We start from the raw sequence: 19,379 nt of genomic DNA, 5'->3' as shown, positions 1-19,379 counted from the left end.
TGTAAATAAGCGATTGGCGTCCCCCCGCTCGTCCCCCCCCCCCTCCTCCGTTGCCCCCGTCGCCCCGCGGCAAACGTTAAATCGTAACGAATTGTATTCGAGACTCTTGAGCTGAATTGGGCAGCGAAAAGAGAATACGCAATTTGCACCGCGGAGCGACTCGCACTTTCCGCCGAGGGATGAACACTTTCTCTTTCTCTCTTTTCTCCCCCCCCCCCTTCCCCCTTACCTTTGCTCTATTATGATTACAACATAGGAAATTACGAAAATTTCTGCTCTCGCCTTTTCGTTTCTCACGACTTTCCTTTCTTTTTTCGTTTTCTTCCCTTTTTTTCTTTTTTTCTTTTTCCGTTGCGGCGAGAATAAAGACGGCGGTTGAGGTTTTGCCACCAGACGGCGAGCGCGAGAGTGGTCGATATTAATTGCGCCTTGACTCATTAATTCGTTCGCATTATCTCAGCTCTCCGAGCGAGAGATCGTCCGGGACCGTAGCTGCGCGCTCGCTTTCCGCGTCTCGACTCGAGTTCGGCGAGCAATTACAATATGAAAGGCGCATAAATCAACGAGTTTAATTAACGCGTTGTTATTATCATTATGACACCGCGCCAGGATTATAACATACCCGAATGCTCCTCGACGGTGCAACCGTCGTCAGCTGTTTTTTTTTTTAACCTACGGCGAGCCTAACGTCATGGATCAACCTACGCGTTTTCGGATTTCCAGAAAGTCACCGCCGCCGCCGCCGTCGTCGTCGTCGAGTAAGCATCGCGTGACGTGACAGTCATATTATTATGTCGTTATCATCATATTAATGGAATAGCGGGGGAGCTATCGATACGACGTAATTAATTAGCTAATAGAAAGTAATCCGCGGATATAGAAGCCACCATGCCATTTGTTTTTGATTAAACATTAGCGGCGATAATACGCCGGGGTGTGTTTCCAAATATTGATTGTTGTGTGTGTCACAACGTTTTGAATCTGATCGTGTCAAAAAATAGAATTTAACAACCGTAGTTACTTACTTCTTCACGAGGGCAAAAGTTTAAATTCAGGTCAAACGAGGTCGATATTTTAAACGGTCGACAAGTGGGTCACCGTGATAATTTTTCCATAGCATCATTGACTACTAATATAACATTATTAATAAAGAATGATTATCCCCTTAATGGCCGCTTGGAAAGTCATAAAATGGCAATTACTAATTTTATCTCCGGAGAGTTTTCATCTGTCATTCTTAATTATATCAATGTATTTCAACTGCTCCACTTAATCTTTCAAGACGAAAGTATATTATGCCAAGAGATGTACCAGTGAATTAAACATTGTACTCGATATACCCGACAAAGGGCGTCGTATTCGACGATTTATTCAACATTCATGAGATCCATGTTCCTAGTTTTACGGAACACGCACGGTGAGTGTGCCCCTCCGAGACATTTCTTCATCCCGACGCAAAGAGTTATCCCCGCTGGTGTGCAAGTCCGGCCTCAACTGGCGCGATATTTATCGCTAAATCACCCGCTACAACGGACTAACAGTCTCACCGATGCATGGAAACGCTACGCTTGCAGCGCCAATAATCGCTTATAGATCAACAAACAATCGCCCCCTCATACCCCGCACCCGTGTAAAGTTACTATCGCGACGACGATATCGCGTCCCCTTTGATTATCCGCAATACCTCGAAGCCGAGTCTTTGTGCCCACACACCGACACTCAACACATTGGAGAGCGCAACGACTACAGGGAACGGGAAAAGGCGACGGCGAAACTGAAGCGGGACGATCCGAGACGCGAGAAGAATGCCGGCCTCGTTACGAAAGAGCGGTCACCACCACCTCCCTGCTCCCCCCTCGTTCTCTCGCAAAACACGAGTTTTCTATTACTGTCGGTTAATAGGATTTTCAAGAGTCAAGTGCGCCCAGCCCGAGATTCTCGGGTGCACGTGGTGGAGGTCAGTGTCGGTCGGTCCTCGGTGACGACGAGAGGGGGGTCGAGGGCGCGGCGAAAGTCGCCGATGAACGCGCCCGACGGACTCGCTCTCCGCGCGCGCGTGACTGCTTTTGGGAAACACACTGGGCGCGCTCGATACTCATAATCAAATAATCACAGATGATGCGGCAACATCGAGTGGTGCGTTTCAGCTATTAGCTAACTCCGCGCCATCGATACACACGAGCCCTCTTAACCAGCAGCGGCGCTCACGGAGTGGCTCCCGGCGTAGATCCTCGCGCGGCGGACGCGATCCACGACGCCGGCCGACTGAGCGACCGGCTGAGCGACTCTGCGATATTTTTTAATTAATCGAATTATTGAACTGTATCGCAATCGAATTGAATTAAGTGCCGACGCTCCGCGCCGTGTAACATGGAAGCGCGCAATTTTCCGTCATTATTTCAGCGTCCCTTCGCCTTTCTGTCCGTCGCGCACCACCCGTACTCTCTCTCTCTCTCTCTCTCTTTATCTATCTATCCCCCTCCTTCCCGGCTCGCCCTTACGTGAGGGTAAGTTGTAGGTCCCTACCCTCCGCGACCTATCCGTCATCCTTTTCGACGAGCGCTCACGCACTCGCCGGCGCTCTCGTCCGTGCGTCTCTTCGCGTATCGTGACTGCACCACGTGGTCCCGCTAATTATCCATCCGGTAGTGTATATCGAAGTGTGTCACAAGCGTGTGCGTGCGCGTACATGCGTGGCGTGCGTGTTGAGCGCACCGACGATCGGCTCGCATAAGTATTCTCAGCGCTAGGCTATATACTTGACGTATTTCAATTAACCTTATTGCCACGGCTGGTTACGCCCGCCAAATGTCAAACGCGCTCTCCCGCTCCGCTGGTGCGCCGCGCGAGTCGCGAGGACCGACTTGATCATGCCGCATGCACGAGTCAGCTGTTGGATAATCATGGTTTCGGCGAATTGGGCTGTAATTCGAGTCCCGTCAGCGGCGAACTCTCCGCCAGCTGGTCGTGGATTTTCTCGAAATGAGACATTCGGCGGACGCGAAGCACGCGACGCGCATACGGGCGCGATCGCGCGCGCGAAAGAGGGAGAGAGAGGGAGAGAGTATATTAAAAGCAATTTTATTATGCTCTAGGAGAAATTTTGCAGGAGCAACAATTGATTAATGCATTATAAAGGGACAGTCAGTCGTCGAGAACAATCGAAATGTATGATTAAGGAGAGGGAGAAAAGCACACGATTGTAAACTAAGGTTGACGTACGGTAATATATCGCAAAATAATAATGATGAGCCAAGAGAATGCGTGAGTACGGAACACGCAGAGTGAGATGAGGATGATATTGATGAAGAAGCAGCGCTTTGTCACTTGAGATAGTGACTGCTGCTTGCTGATTTAAACGATGCCAGCGATAACTTTTCAAGAGCCGAGGGCGACCAATTCCAATTCGTAACGTCAGTAACTAAGAAAAATGTATGAAAGTGATTAATTCTAAACACAAGTAAATGATTATACTTAAGTATTGACGAACGTTCGCAGATCTCAATACGGTAAAACCGTTGTTCTCGTATATAAGACGGAATTTCCGTCTTATAGATAGAATAATGTATATGTAATAAGATGGGAAGTATGTTCTCCTGTAAGGCGCTTTAAGCCAATTTAAATCGTGATAACATTGCGAAATGTGCTCGTTGAATGTCAGATATAAAACGCGAACAATTGTTTAGCAGTCTCTGGAGCCTCAACATTCCCGTTCAGAGGAAATAGCCCGCGACCGTTTTCAGGCCATTTTCGGATTTCCGACGAGACGCGAAATGCGGATTATAAACGTCGCTTTAATTGGTCGTTACACGCGCTTGCGTAACGTCGCGAGGCAAGCTTGACTGTGAGCCGACGAATTATTTTTTGCGCTTACTATTTGCCCGTAATTTAGACACACCGTTAACGATATGAGCTTATGGCGTGTCGTTATTACGTCTAGAAGGCAGATATTTCTCACACGCGATCATTTAGCGCGCGCACACACACTGCGGACACGCAACACACGTGTCTCCACCGTGGCGAAGGTATACACGCTAATAAATCCCAACTCCACCCCCCCCACACTCCCGAAAGATGAAGAACGCGAAACGTCGCGAAAGAGCGTCGTTTGTTTCCGGCGACGCGATCTTATATTCGACGACAATGTCGGGTCTACCAAAAATGTGCGGCGCCATTCGGAACACCTCTGCAGGCGCGAGTCGGAGAAAGGAAGTACAAACCGGATGCGGGAGAGAGGGCCGCGGGACTTGGTCTAACCAAACTTAATTGAATCCCAGTCCGAATGTATAATATGTAGACTGCCTGCATAATGTCGTGAGCCGGCAGTGATTCTCAGCCGGGTGTAGACCGGGCGAAGCGACCGCGCCGTTCTGGCACGGCGGCCGGCAAATTTTGAGAACCATCCGCGGAATTAGATATACAATAATGTAAGCAGAGCCCCGTTGCGGTGTAAGGGTTGGTGGTAAGGTCATGTATATTCATGCATCGGTCGACCCACCTCCGATTCTCTCACTCAACCGCCACCCCCCGGCGTTGTCCCCATCCTCCCTCTCTTTCTGCTTCGACCGACCGCCCTCTCTTAGGGCGCAGACCGAGCTAAACAACGACGGTACGAATAGATTTACACCACGTTCGCGCGGTTTACGACTCGTGCGCATTAAGATGCCCGCCGTGAAGAATACCCGGCGAATGGATTGCCGCTGAGAGAGAGAGAGAGAGAGAGCTGGCTGGGTGCAACATCGGTCAAGAACCGGAGGGAAATTTCGTGAAAATACATTGCCTCGCGTATCGACGTATGAAAATACATTCGGAAACAGCGATTCTTTTTATCTCTCCCGGCGATGCGCCGTTTAAATAACGCGCATCGAATTTGGCAGTTGCAAAAAATCCAATTCGAAAGTATATTATCTCGTCAAAGAGGCCGGCCGGCAGCGCGTACCCGCGCGGGGATAATTTCCAGCGGCGGCTGCTGCTGCCGTATTCAACGGCGATTACGGCGCATTTTCAATATTGCGGGGAGAAATTCTCATAAATTCCTTATAGCGGCGGTGTCCGAGCAGTAGTCGTTAGGACGCGTTCCTCAAAGAACTGTATCTGGATATAATGAAGGATCCATTTACAAGTAAGATTCGCCTTCGCGACTTCATTACCCACGATTTTACCGCGGACGCCCCGCGGCATTCGTAATGAGCGATGGTCATTCATTTTAATATCCATTAAATGCAAATACCGCCGGCACAAACGTTTACTCCTATTTCGAATTATTTCGCTGACTCGTAATTAAGCTTTTCGAAGGAACTCAGACCGGCCGGGGGAGGGCGACATTACCGCGGAAGCCGTTCCACGTAACGACGTCACTTTCTCCCTCGACTTTACATGGTCAGGCAAGAGTCGCGTATTATAATGCTGACGATGCGTGATCGTTCCCGGCTCGTACGAGGAATCAAACTGTGCTTAAACGAAGAGAAGAAAAACGTCAATAGAGAGAGCCGACGTAAAAAGTGAATTGCGAGACTCACTCGGTCTATAAAATGAAATACGAAATGGGGTAACGAACGAGCCCCTTCGAAGAATTATTCAAGCCTATAAGACGCTCGATTTGTGCAACGTTGATTCGTCGGCTGACGGATTGATCGTTGATTTACACCTTCGTTAACATACTTATGCTTCTTTTGATCTGTGTGACTTAGAAACTTTTCTGATACGGCATTACTTAAACGCTTATAAATATGTATAATGCACAGATATTATTAATTTTGAGTGCATTGAAGGTAAATTTGAACAATTTATTGCAACTGTTATTTTTAAAATAGATGTGGTTTTTGAGATATATGAATAGACAATGTATATTGATTCTGTGCAAGAAGTAAAAAATTTCGCACGCTTTAACGTTAGAAATACTGAGCCATCACTTTTAATCTTTAGTTTTTAATACCCTCTTTCTTATATAAGAGATAGGATTCTGAAATTTTATGACTTTTCATCAATCATCTTTTCATTTCCTTTATTAAATGATTAGTGGAAAATCACAAAATTTCAGAATCCTATCTTTTACACGAGAAAGAGGATATTAATCGAAGAAATAAGAACGATCGGAAATGACCGCTCGATACTTTTAATGTTAAAAAAAGAATTCTTTACGTTTGTACGTGCAACGATTCAAGATTTGACAATTGAGATCTTAATTTTTCGCTTGGAGGTGAAAATTTGCCCGACGAGTGCTAAACTAGGGTTCACACTCATCGATTGTCGCATCTAATTCCCATCAATTATGCGACAGTCTGACTGATAATTGAATTACTGAAATACCGAAGATATGACAGATAGAAATCATTCGTGATACATATATCTCTCCTCACCTCGTATTATTCAATTCGCAGCCAATTACGTGGTTACAATTCATTATATACCAACTTGATAAGGCGGTCGGCGTCGGTCGCGACTGACGCCGGCGACAACGTTCAACGTGTTAATAAATCCGGCCGACGAGCTCGGTTTCGAGGTGCTCGCTCGTTAAGTTTCGAAAATCCGTCTCTGTAAGGCGAGGTGTACCCGGCGAGTTTCGACGTTATACGCGAGAACGACGACGACTTTGTGGAGACGACGGCGTTCGTGCGCGACATGCTCCGCGTTCTACGCGATTCACGTGGGACCGGCGAAGGGAGGCTCGTCGCGCCGCCGTCGCTTAAATTTTACCCGAGCTCGAGTGTTCGTGTGTGTGTGTGTGTGTGCGCGCGGAGGGTGAATCGTGTTGGCGTGCAGCGACGGAGATTTTTCGGGCTCGCGTGTGCCGCAAGAGTAAGACGCGCGATGCGCGGATGCTCGAGACACCGTTACCGGCAGAACGCGCCGGTCGTTATACACTCAACATTCTGCAATCTACCCTTTCTATCGGCCTTAATTTATGTTGAGTAAGGCAACGGCGCGAGCCCACCCTCGGCTTGCTCCGCTAGGAAGCCTCGGTAATGTTTCAAGTGGCTTGTCTGTTGTTAATTTACCCCGGTGGGGCCTTGACGGGGGTCTGTCTACCCGCCGCCACGCTCCACTCGTTACGATAAATCGGTCATTATCTGTACTACCTCTACTTACGCGCCGTGCCCTCGCGACTCTCGGTCGTGACTACACCTCCGCGGAAAAATCCGCCGCGATTCTCGCGCGGAAGAACCGCGCGACAGTCGCTCGCGATTTAACGTTCTCGAGAAGTAACGTGGGGCGCGTACTCTTTTTCCCTTTCTTCTTTTTTTCATTTCAGGAACCTCGTCAGCTCTTGCGGTTGCCGCGCTACCTTCCCCCGCCGTATTGCCGTTTTGTCGCGGGCTAACGAACGAAATCGACCGTTGTCGTCCGTTTCATCGTCGAGATCATCGTGATTTTTGTCGCTACGTCTCGCCCCGCTCGTCGTTCCATCGCGTGTGCGGCGAAACGGTCGTAAACATATACGAATCAAGAGGACGAACCCTTTTCCGCGTATCCTCGCACCCTTTCGCGCCGGGGCAGGCCGACTCGGGTGGAACATTAATATCGCGAAATGAAGCTCATTTGCATATAAATAAGGCGGTGGTGGGGCACGGCGACGGGGCGAGGGAAGCCAGGATGAACCACCCCGCTGCTCCGCTGCACCCCCCCTTCTTTTGCCCTCCCTTATACCCCCGAGCCTCGACTCCCCAGGAACCCCACCCTGGACTAATTACACTTACAGACAAAGCGGCCTGAACCGAGGGGTCGAGCGGATTCTGTCTCTCGCTCTCTCGATCTCCCTTTCTCTTTATCTCTCTCTATCTCTATCTCTCCTATTCCGGTCTCTCTCTCTCTCTCTCTTTCCCTTTCTCTCTCACATGACTATTTGCACGATTTCTCTCTTGCTCCCTGCCAAACCATTCCTGTCTACCTTCCTAGCTGTCTCTGTTCTGTCCTTTCTGCGAAGAGAACAGACCCTCTGCCACTGTCTCTCACTGGGTTTCCACTCCCGATAACACCCTTTCGCAATGACCACGTGATAATTGCAACCCCCCGCAGAGAACGGGATTCGTTAGAATCCTTAATCGTAAAGGAAATTCATCGTCTCCCGGCTGGCAAGGTGACGTATCGAGTAACTTCACGGTAATTATCGACTCCGATCGATCCCCGTAACCGCCGCCGCACACAGTCAAACCGAGAACGTTCCCGCGATTACTTTTAATACGCGGCAGACACGAGATTCAACAAGGTGTTTCTCAGTGATCACGCGAGAGAGACAAGTCCCGGTGTCGCCGAGTATCGATTTGCAATTCACCGTAAATTCTCCACGTCCATGATAATCCGAGCTGTTCATCTCGCGATGATTTAGCTCACGGTGTGATTAACGCGGGCGAAGCGTCGCGAGCCTGGCGGCGTTTTCTGCCAAAAAATCGCTCAATTTTCATAACGGCGAACGGTGCTCCGCTCGACAAATCGATCGCCGGGGCAGGAACAGCCGCGACCGAAGATGGGATGAAATGGCGCGGCGCGGCACACGGCGCGGCGTGGCGTTTCAGAAAGAAACATAAAAATGCGTATTACCGATTCCGGAATACGGCCATTAGTCTGAAGTCAGCGCGGCTATCGTTTATTAAGCGCAAACAGATATTAATGTATTTTTACACGCGCCCACGGGTTTCGTTCCGCCAGCCGCCGCCGCCGCCGCTGCCGCCACCGCCGCCGCCGCCGACGCTGCCCGACGCCGCCGACGCCAAACTACAGAGCGTAGTCCGCGCCGGGGTCGAAGCCAAATCCAATTACTTTTATTCGGGCGAAATGAGTGCAGCTAAGTCATTAATACTAATCAATGGACCGGACCCGTACCAGCCAGCTAGAGCGCACAGGCTCGGGCGTTCCACAGGAATTACCCATAACTCAAACGGCTCGAAATGACTTTATTGCAAAAAACTTGCGCTTTGCTACCGGCCGCGCCGCTTCTCCTCGTATACGCATTGTTAGAGAGACCCCCGCGCCGATAAGTAATGTTTATTGTTGCATTTCCAACGACCAACCGAACGCCCTCCTCGCCCGCCTTCCGCCGACCGTGTATTTTTTTCGCGCCTCCCACTGGCCGTTCGTATTCACCGCCTGCATCCCCCGGATCCACCGCGGGGATTGAGAGGGCCGGTAGGGGGGGGAGGGAGGGTGAGGATCCAGCCCAGTTTTTCGCATTAGCGAGATGGCCTATGGACGAGGGCTAACGATTTTTCATCGACCGTGCGACCGATTTCTCCCGGGGAATTTAAAGCGCTGACAATGGCGAGACCAACGGCGCGGGTGACACGGCCGCTCTTTTCGCCCGGCCTCGGATGCACACAGCGTCGAATGGTCTTCGGATGCGAGCGAGGAATCAGGTGGCAATTAGAAAGTGTGACTTTCCTGATACGATGAGGAATTGCACAATTATACTGGGCGGGGCGATAACTATCGCCATGTGGAATATCCTCGAGGTATGAGGGCGGGAGGGACAAATTTATCGTACGGAAATTACATGAAACAAAAGTGCTTAGCTCAATACAGTCTTAATTGAGTCATTTTCAAACAGTTTCAATGAGCTCATTTGTTAAATGAGAAATTACACGGTACAGAAATGGCTATCTTACGGCGGCAACGTTTCTTTTTTTCTAAGTGGGGCAGCTTCGACCCGAGTCGAAATTTTAGTTCTACATTAAGTCTAGTTAATTCTACGTTAAATCTTCAAAGATCTTCTATCGTGCTTCTTTGATATTACAAATGGAAATTCATTATCGTTTTCTCTAACTGAGGACCTAATGTGTAAATAACTAGATTTAATGTAGAACTAAAATTTCGACTCGGGGAAAGTCTAAAAAATAGTTACTTTTGTGTTTTTAATCAAAGTAGTGTTTGCAATCAAAATAGTGATAATTGTATTTTTTCATCCCGTAAAATAATGGAGAAGTATCGAAGGTGTTATCGAGAAATCAACTCAGAAGCGATAATAACAAATCTCGCATTGTGCTCGCGCGAAAATGACAGAAAAATAGAGACTTATTTCCTCTGAAAAATTGACAAGAACACTCCGGGCACTGCATTCCTGAAAAATCGATGATCCCGCGTAAGAGCCGCCGTTCGATGCGCGGCGATGTGGCGGCGCTGATTAATTTATGCGAAATATCGAAAGCTCGTAAACATATGTTTCTACGGCTGGCTGTATATCGCACGCACTTTTACAAGCAAAATGGTCGAGCCTGTGCATTCAACTAATCCCCCTCGCCTCGTCCATTTAATATAGGGTGGCCATACTGGCGGTATAGCCGTTTACGAATTTGCGTGGAAAAAAAATTGAACTGCCGTACCCCCTACGCCTCCTATTTTCGTTCGTTACCTATCGACCGGGCTTTATCTATTTTTTATGCAATGAAATGCCTCGACCAGCGGCGTGCGCGGTCCATTGTGCGACTTTGACGAAAATTCAAGCCGGGATTACAAGCCGCACCCAGAGGATATTCTCTTTTTACAAAAAAAAAAAAGAGTTGAGCTGAATATGATGAAATTGTCTGCCGATATAATTAATATATTTGTGAATACCGGCGAGTTGTTTGATCTGCTCCCGGCGTTTCCCCTAACGATAAGAAGAGGACGAAGAGTAGATGATTATTACAGCCTTCAACGCTCGGGTGCATTCGAAGGTTTACTTTTGCCGATAAAATTTCCAACTAAAAATAATCCTCAAGAGCCGATCTTGAAAATTTTGCCGTTTTCCTTTTTTTTTTCTAAGTAATCCAAAAATATCTTCTACTGCTCCACGTTAAGCTCAGATTTTTTTTTGCATTTGCACAAACAACAATAACAACACCCAGTCGAAAGGGTCGTGCATTTGCTAAGGCGATAGCCACCAAAGAAGCTTCTGCAAAGGATTTATTCATGGGTCCAGTCGCCCGCCGAAACTCTTTTTCCTGAATTATTCGAGTGTCGAAGCTCTAAAACGCTTAATCTGTATCCAACTATGGCGATACACGTTCCGGCATATTTCCATACCATTATGCAAAGAGGCCGCACCGGTAACATTACTCTCCGCAGCACAGCCACCACCATCGTCGATATACACTCGTGGTAGTAAAGCATTACGGCATATATACTCCATCGATTTATTATAATTTAGATTGTCTTCTAAGAACCTCGGCTATACGCGCACACGTACGGCGCGCCTTAATGTGCCGGCGTTCGTTAATTATTCCGCCGGTATTCCGTAAATATGCATGAATTATATATCTGCCGGCACGAAAGCGGAGCAACGAGGGAACGCGCGATTAATACATTTTTTCGCCCAGCGATTCTCGCCTTCACCCCCTATCTCTCTTCTCGCAACAGTAATCCTACCTGGGGTAGCGTCGCTTCTCTCGACATTTTTGGGAAGTCACGGCGCGCCGTATGTCGCGCTGCCCTATCGAATTAGTATTGATTAAATCGAGCGGCCGGCCGGACGACCGAGTTAATTCCAAAAATGTGTTATTGAGCGTGAATAACTAAATCACTTTGCCCGCACGCGTTGCTGGATTATGTTTATGGGCAAGAACCGATATCAGAATAATACCGACGGGCTCGATTTTCATCGTCGCGCGTGAGTGATACTGAAATTAATATTCGACGATGATTATCGGCACTTTGCGAGACTCATCGCGTTGTGTCCCGCTGCACGGCACGTTTCGACTGTGTGCTCTTTAGCCCCGGAAGAAATTTCACGCTAATTTCGGACGTGTAATAAATATATTCCAACGATCGAATATATTTTTTCACGGGTATATCTCTGTGATCGATATATGCGCTTGAAATTGCTTAGAAATTTGTCTCTAGAGTGAGAGGCGAAAATTGCCGATTATACGCGGTAAGGGAGAACGGGGCTAGTTAGCTGAAGGGGTAAGTTGGCTGATTGATTATTTCTGTTGTTTTCTAACAGGTTACAGAATCGAGCAAGTAAGGATTTCATAACCATCTTTGACGTGTTTGAAATCTCTGCTTGCTCGATTCTATAACGCGTTAGAAAACAAGAGAAATAATCAATTAGCCACCTTACCCCTTTGGCTAACTAGCCTCGGTCTCCCCTATCTAAAATGCAACAGACGCGGCATGCAATGTACATCGATGCGCAAGCGATACGCGTTTCATCGTTCCTTGTAATATATTGCAATAATTATCGTTACTAATTTACTTCTTCTACTCCACGTATCCCGTCATTGTTTGTTTCTCGCTTCCATCGCCCTGAAATGAAATATTTTAACGTGTAGCAGCTAGACCGTGAATGATTATTAATCAATTTTCGGCGTTAAACGTGCCGCCGCAATAAAAAGCGTGGTACGTTAACGAACCACGCGCGTATAATTGAGCGTTTCGGCAGGAATGATTGCTAGCTTGCGCTAAAACCTTTGCATGGCCGTCCGATTGATTTTTGCGAGAGAAAGAATAACCCGCGCCGTTCTATTTCGAAGAGCCAGTCACGTATGCGGTCTCTCGAAAATAATTTGCGACGTAATTCGGTTGCCAGCGCGATAATACGTCTTCGATTAATCGACGCAACGTCATGAGTTCTACAGGGAAAAAAACAAATCTGGTTGCATCAACCAGAAAGGCGACGACCAAATTCTTCGTTCTAATCGAAGGAAACAGAATTTCTGGCTCTTATCATCCAAGTGTGCTTCTTACAGCCAGAAATTCTGTTCCCTTCAACCAAAATGCGTCTGATTGTTCTAGTTAATACAAACTTTTTTCCCGCGCATTGATCGAGTTCCTTCTTTTTTTAAACAATTTTCGTACATATTGTGTGAACTGCGGGTGGCTCGATCCGATTCCTGACCAGGACTTGTATATTTGTTGCAGGATAGCGATAGGAGTAGCGCCGGAAGTCCGGAGCCGGCGACAGGTGCACTCCACGAGCACCAAATGATGATGGACGATATGAAGAATTCACGGAAGAGACGACGGAGCCCGTCACCCGAAAATCTTCATCAAGCGAAGCGCGCGGCGGTAGCGCAGGCTCATCTAAACGGAACGAGTGAGTGCGCGAGAAATAGCTCGAAATTACACACGGCCGTTGCTTGAACGAGAGACATTGTTCTTTACCGTAGCTGCTTTATGCGCAGTGGCCGGCATGGTGACGCTACAGAATTTGCAGAACCTGGCGAATCTTCAAAATCTTCCACAAGTCGCGTCGCTGGCCGCCGGCCTTCAAGGAATGACAGCGGGATTGACTAACAATCAGTTGATCAACACTCCCTTGAACCTAACTGTCAGCTCGTCAGGTAAAAATCTCGGCGATTACGAACCGTACAATGAAAGAATTTCGATAGAGTAATGATAAGTACGATAATGCGAGAACAAAAATATAACAACGATATCGATAAACCGGCTTAAATCAGAATCGTGAATCGACGCGAGAGGCGGTCGCGATCTCGGGAAGAGTGATCGAACGCGGCGAAATCGTCGCTATTTCTTACTCGCAGGCGGAACGGTACCAACAGCCTCGAGTACGACGGCGGCCCCCCATCTTCTGCCACCTAGTTCGGCCCCAATGGCGACGTTACCTCAGCTATTATCTCAACCGCAACCGGTCGCGATGCCTCAATTCATCCTAACGTCCGGTCAATTGGTTCAGGGCATTCAAGGGGCTCAGCTTCTTATCCCCACTTCACAAGGTAAGTCGCCGAGCGCGACGTACAATTTCCGCGCTCCCCCGAACGCGGCGTACATATAGTATGATTCTCCCCGCCACATATATTACCATCTTAACGCGGACTTGTCGAAATGCCCGTCCATTTTGGCCGGGGGCCGATGGACAATCTGCGAAATTACAACTTCCCACCGCGATGTTCCATCGGCGGATTTCCATGGGCGAAATGATTGTGCGCTCGCACCACCGAGCGCACCAGTCCCGCACACGCTGTGCCCGCGCATAATGTTGTGCAATCAAGATGTGCCGATATATAATATAATATCGACTATCTCTGACCAGCTTGGACTAAGGCCGGCCCGTCGTCCATACTTAGTGGTCCTAGACTGCCTCGGCGAGCACAGGGCAAACTCTGCAACTAATTTCAATGTATAATTAACGTCTCACTACCCCTTTCCAAGCCCACGAATCTCACCCCATCTCCCTGCCTCCTTTCTCGGGTCCGCCTCCCCCTCCCATACTCCCTAACCCTAGCACTCACTGGCTGGACATCGCGGATTCGGCCGCTATTATATCGATTGCGGTCCGCGCTAACTTCGTTTCTACCAAGTTGGGTTCCTATTCTGGCAATGAGAGAGAGAGAGAACGGGGAGAGGGGGAGGAGGAGGAGAGGGAAAGAGAAGGAGATAGAGCATGGTGTAGGCGGAGGTAGAGGGCGGCAAGCAGAAGGAGAACTTCGGGATTCCGCCTAAGTGGATTGAAGTTCGTGGATATGGACCGGCCGCGGTAGGATGACGAGTTACGTGGCGGCAAATAATGTTTGCACTGCTTTTCGACTCAATCGATGGTAACTGACTAACGCTCGATTGGTCTCTGATAGACATCGAGTGTCGGCGAGGATGAGCTCGAGGAGCGCTCGAGAGAGCGCGGTCAATAGGTTGTCGTTCATAGAAATCATTGTTCGCCGGAATGTCCCGTAGCTTTATTTCAAAACGATATACCAGCCGGCCCCCGAGATTTCATCCGTTGCGCGAACGCGATTAAGGACCGAAGAAACGGCGGAGATGGAAATACACGCCGTGGGAGGTCATGCACGTCCGAATCGTCAGGAACAGAAATAACATCCCTCGGAGCTTTCTTTACATTCGATATAAATAAATTTCCGATATTCATAAAAGTCGGAAAGAGAGGGAAGGTGGGAAAGTTCTCGTTTACCTCTAACGGGCGATGTCGAGTAAACGTGAGGGCCGAACGGTGATATAATATCTCGAGCCGTGAAATTCGGTGATTTAAGTGACGCGAGAGCGTCAGGTCGCGAGCGAAAAGCGAAAGCCACGACAAGGTGTTATCGTCCGGTAACGTTTGAACTGTGAGCATTAATCGGATTGTCGGTTGACCTTACCTCAGAACGTGAAACTTTTATGGCTGTTCGGAATACGGGATTTGCTTAGCTTAGCTGTAGGTGGCAACACGGGTACGTACTCATGATCAGTAATCATATTAAGCGCGTGTACAGGGTAATCAGATTAGCGGAGCTGGAGGTAATCCCGAAACTATTCTAAGTATGATTAGGCGTCCTTCTCGCAGCGTAGTCCAGTGCCAGTACCTGTACCCACTATTAAGATGACGATAATAGTTTGCCAACTACGCTAGCCTGCGAGGTTACCTGCCCTATGGGTTGCCTAATAATCCCTCTATGAGACTCTGATAACTTTACTACCCATCCTGGATCAACGACGCGTGGACTATATTCATAATGGAAACGAAGTACTATTGATTCGAGATACAATTATGCAGCGCTTGAGAATCCGCCGATTAATTCCCTCTTATCCCTGCGGCCCTCCCACCCCCTCTCCCTGCGTACGAATCCGGTGGTGCGCGATCCGCCTCGGAGAGAGCGAGACGTGTCGTCTTGAAAAATGCTTCTCGTTTCCCCAGGCATCGCTACCCAGACCATCCTGACCATACCGGTCAGTCACGTCACGAACAATCAGATGGTGAACTTGGCGCTGAGTAATGGACAGGTAGTTTCCACGACGCTGGCCAACCTTCAATCCCTAGCTCAACCGCAAAACATGCTCAACACGCCCACGAGCAACGGTAAGTTCAGCGTTAACCAGTTCACTCGTATAATTATAAGAGAGCACTGAGATGCGTCGCAATTAGCGTCTTTCTTTGCGCCAACGGCCGGCAAGTGCGACCTTTTACAACCTTCCCCACGTAGAGCTCGCGATAACCACGAAAAACAGTCGCTAAATGTAGTATCTCATGTTGAACACACGAGAATTCGTCGCCGGAAAGTCATCGCACCATCCGTCGCTACACCGGGGGTAATATTGGACTCTAAAAGTTGGTCAAATGTCGATTTTCTCAAAATCGTATTTCCACTTTATATATTAGGTTGGTGCGTATGAAATGTCGCATTCTCTTTACATGCGGACGTTTTCCTCCCTGTTTTCGTTATACTTTTGTATTTGGCATAACCTCATTCATACTCGTATTGTCCATTGCCAGAGACTCATTTCAACAAAATAGGTTTTCTCGAAGGTCTTCCCTTTTTTATTTCTTTTGAGTTTATTACCGATATGAATTCTGCCGACATTCGCGTCATTTTCTTATATGAGTACAAACTTGGTAATAGTGCTGCAAAAGCTGCACGCAACATAAACCAAGCGTTTGGGGAGAATACGGTTAACAATCGGAAAGTGCAGCGTTGGTTCGAAAAATTTCGGACTGGCGATTTTTCACTGCAAAATGAGCCGCGCGGAAGACCCAAAACGTCTGTGAATAATGATGACCTGAAGGCTCTAGTGGAAGCGGATCCAGCCGTATCCACGAGGGAACTTGCTATCAGGATGAAAGTTGACCATACAACGATATTGAGACACCAAATTGTACTCCCATCGCTTGTGAATCGGCATGGCCCGCTACTGCTCCATGACAACGCTCGGCCGCACACATCGCACAAAACAATTGCGAAACTGAACGAACTGGAATATGAAGTTTTGCAGCATCCACCATATTCACCGGATCTCTCGCCGACCGATTTTCATTTTTTCAAGCATTTAGAGCTGTTTTTAAGAGGCAAACACCATGAAAATGAAGACAGTCTAAAAAACTCGATATCAGAGTTTATTAATTCTAAAGACCAAAATTTTTTTAAGACAGGCATCTACGCTTTAAAATCTCGTTGGGAGAAGTGTATTGAAGCGAATGGAGCATACTTTGATTGAATAAACAGCTTTTGAAGAAAGATATACAGTTTTATACAATCACTTAAGAATCCGACATTTCATATGCACCAACCTAATAGATGATCGTCCGAGATACTCTAATGGATTCGGGAGAAATAATAAATCGCGATAACATGAGCAGTCCGCTTAGTTACAACTTGGACGTCGTTCACGATATACTTATATATACTTATCGATTCCCGGCTCTTTCTGAAATACGATTTTTCGATAATAGTTTTTAGAGCCTCCGAGTAGCTCCGCAAACTACTTTTTGACAAATTGTTTCGATGAAGGTATGTAGAAACGTTTTAGAGAATTGTATTGTCATTTACGTAGATTTACGGTTCCGAATATAACATTGAGTAATGCATGTTTTTTGCGTTTTCGATGTCAAATTCGGAAGATTTAATGGTATTTCGGGGTCTATCCTTGTAATGTTGTTTTGAACAAAATGAAAGAGTAGCATCCGAATACATCAAAAAGTAAATAGTCGCGGAAAACCGCGGGTGTACCTTTAATATCTTTTGTTTTCTCCCAAACGTAAAAAGAATAGATTAGGTTTTGTCCCAGAAATATTAAGAAAACACGGAAGCGTTCTCTCTCGATTTTGATGAATTTGTAATCTTGAAATCCAAGCTAAAACAGAGCTAAAATACGCAATTTTTATACATGCTCATACACACTTTTAGGGGGGTGGAACACCCCTTGGCAAAAAAATTGGGTTTTCAGAGCGAATATCGTCGAAGCTATGAAAGATAGAAAAATTTTTCGAATAAAAATCTGATAGTTTCAAGAGTACTTTAAAATAATGTTTACAAATTTAAAAAAATGTTATAATTGTTAACATACTCCGCCACTCGCTTCTTTTTTTTGTAATCAAAAAATTTTTTTCGACTAAATGAAAGGGGTATTTTATGCCGAATTTAACCATGTACATCAAAGTCATATTCCGAAAGACGGACAAATCGAAAAATAGATGGAAAACCCTTCATACGCGTGCTGTTCTTTCGCGTGATACGTCTACGCAACACGTACTCTCTTTGTACTTTCTCATAATACGCGATAACGGTTACTGTAGATATGTAGAATATATATTCGCATAACATTTCAATGTATAACAGCAGTAATAATTACATATTATGTTGTTTCGATTATTGAAATATTTTGCATTTCTTTTTTATTCTATCTCCAAATGGTCAATCGTTTTCTAACTTTAAAGATGTGTAGATAAGAACTTTCATCAACACGCGGCTAAAATTTAAAAGGATTAAGAAAATAGTTTGACGGACCGACTACATTAAAGATTCAGATCGATTGCGTCGTGATTTTTTTTAGCGGAACAGTTACCTTCGATCTTCGAAGTCGGCGCGCGATAACGATTATTCTCTTCGCGAAACGGGCTGCTCGAAGCGCTTGTTTTTTTTTTTCGGGAATTTCCAAACGTTCACGACGACACTTTTCTTTTCGAAAAGCAAGCGGATGCGTTAAGACACTTACGACTGTTCTGTTTACCAAAAGCTCGTGATTAGACACAGCATCGGATGTCGTACTATTTGCATTTACTTGTCCCTGTATCAGTTCCCACGAGCCCCAGCCTGGCATCGGGATTAGGACTGAACCCTGCCGCTTTGCCGCATCTTCTGAGCAATAGCTCGGCGAGCCAACAACTTCTCAGCGCGATGCAGCCTCAGCAACTACTTCAGGCTGCCCAAGCGGCGCAGGCACAAGCGGCGCAAGCCGTGCAGGCCGTACAGGCTTCCCAGCAACCGCTTCTAACGACATCGCCTCAGCAGCACAGCCACCGACACACCTCGCATATGAATCATTACACAGTACGTATGACCGATCCCGACGTCGTCGAAATATTCTCCACGTGTGAACGTGCGTGCACAACACGGCACAACGGGCGGGCGCGCGGGTGTAACGCGTTTCCGAAGCTGTAACAAATTATTTTTTTCACCGACGACAAAGAAACGAATCGAATACATACGTATATCTCTTCTTTTTTCCAACGTGTTGTTTTTCTTCCGCGCATTATTCGGCGCCCGGGTAATTAAGTAACTTTGCGTGTTTTCGCAAACACGAAAACACATCAATAGCGGAATTTTTCGTGCCGTGTTATCACAAAATTGATAGACATATCGCTATTTGTTGAAAAAGCAATATTTTTCTTTTACAATAAACTTCGTATTTCCGTGATAACACGCATATTGTTGTATTGTTACGGAGACCGCACGCATTTCGCACATCGTCCCGACGTGTATCCGCGCGCCTTCGCGACCACCGCGCGCGATCACAAGCCAGTCGGCGGAATCGGATGCCGTCGGGCACGCACCTCCGTTGTCCTTGGCGTCGGCGGTACTTTTTTCAACAACGCCCAGGCCGATTTCCGCATCGGATCTCGCGGCGGAGGGGCCGCGATCGGCGGGGTAACCTGAATAATTCGCCGATAGCGGGCGATCTCGTTAAGAAAGTATTCCGCGCCGGCGGCATTCCTTCCGCTAATTAGACTCTAAAGTGTCCCG

At 47.2% G+C, this 19,379-nt stretch overlaps 1 protein-coding gene across 6 annotated transcripts in view; it reads left to right on the top strand.

The window, feature by feature from the left end:
- Positions 1-19,379, top strand: part of LOC106744256 (POU domain, class 6, transcription factor 1) — a 135,535-nt gene that overhangs the window by 101,415 nt on the left and 14,741 nt on the right. For 4 of the 6 annotated variants that reach the window (XM_014618875.1, XM_014618873.1, XM_014618871.1 and 1 more), the window contains 5 exons: positions 12,832-13,006; positions 13,080-13,253; positions 13,455-13,646; positions 15,560-15,721; positions 18,433-18,686. In XM_014618875.1, coding sequence (XP_014474361.1) covers positions 12,832-13,006; positions 13,080-13,253; positions 13,455-13,646; positions 15,560-15,721; positions 18,433-18,686 — 957 coding nt within the window. The remainder of the gene's footprint in view (positions 1-12,831; positions 13,007-13,079; positions 13,254-13,454; positions 13,647-15,559; positions 15,722-18,432; positions 18,687-19,379) is intronic. The other 2 variants (XM_014618874.1, XM_014618872.1) reach the window with 1 other exon arrangement.

The sequence above is a fragment of the Dinoponera quadriceps genome, unplaced genomic scaffold (genome assembly GCF_001313825.1).
Source record: "Dinoponera quadriceps isolate SergipeBrazil2010 unplaced genomic scaffold, ASM131382v1 scaffold707, whole genome shotgun sequence".
Classification (NCBI taxonomy): Eukaryota; Metazoa; Arthropoda; class Insecta; order Hymenoptera; family Formicidae; genus Dinoponera; species Dinoponera quadriceps.
The sequence above is the reverse complement of the archived record's forward strand: the minus strand, read 5'-3'. Positions and strand labels throughout refer to the sequence as shown.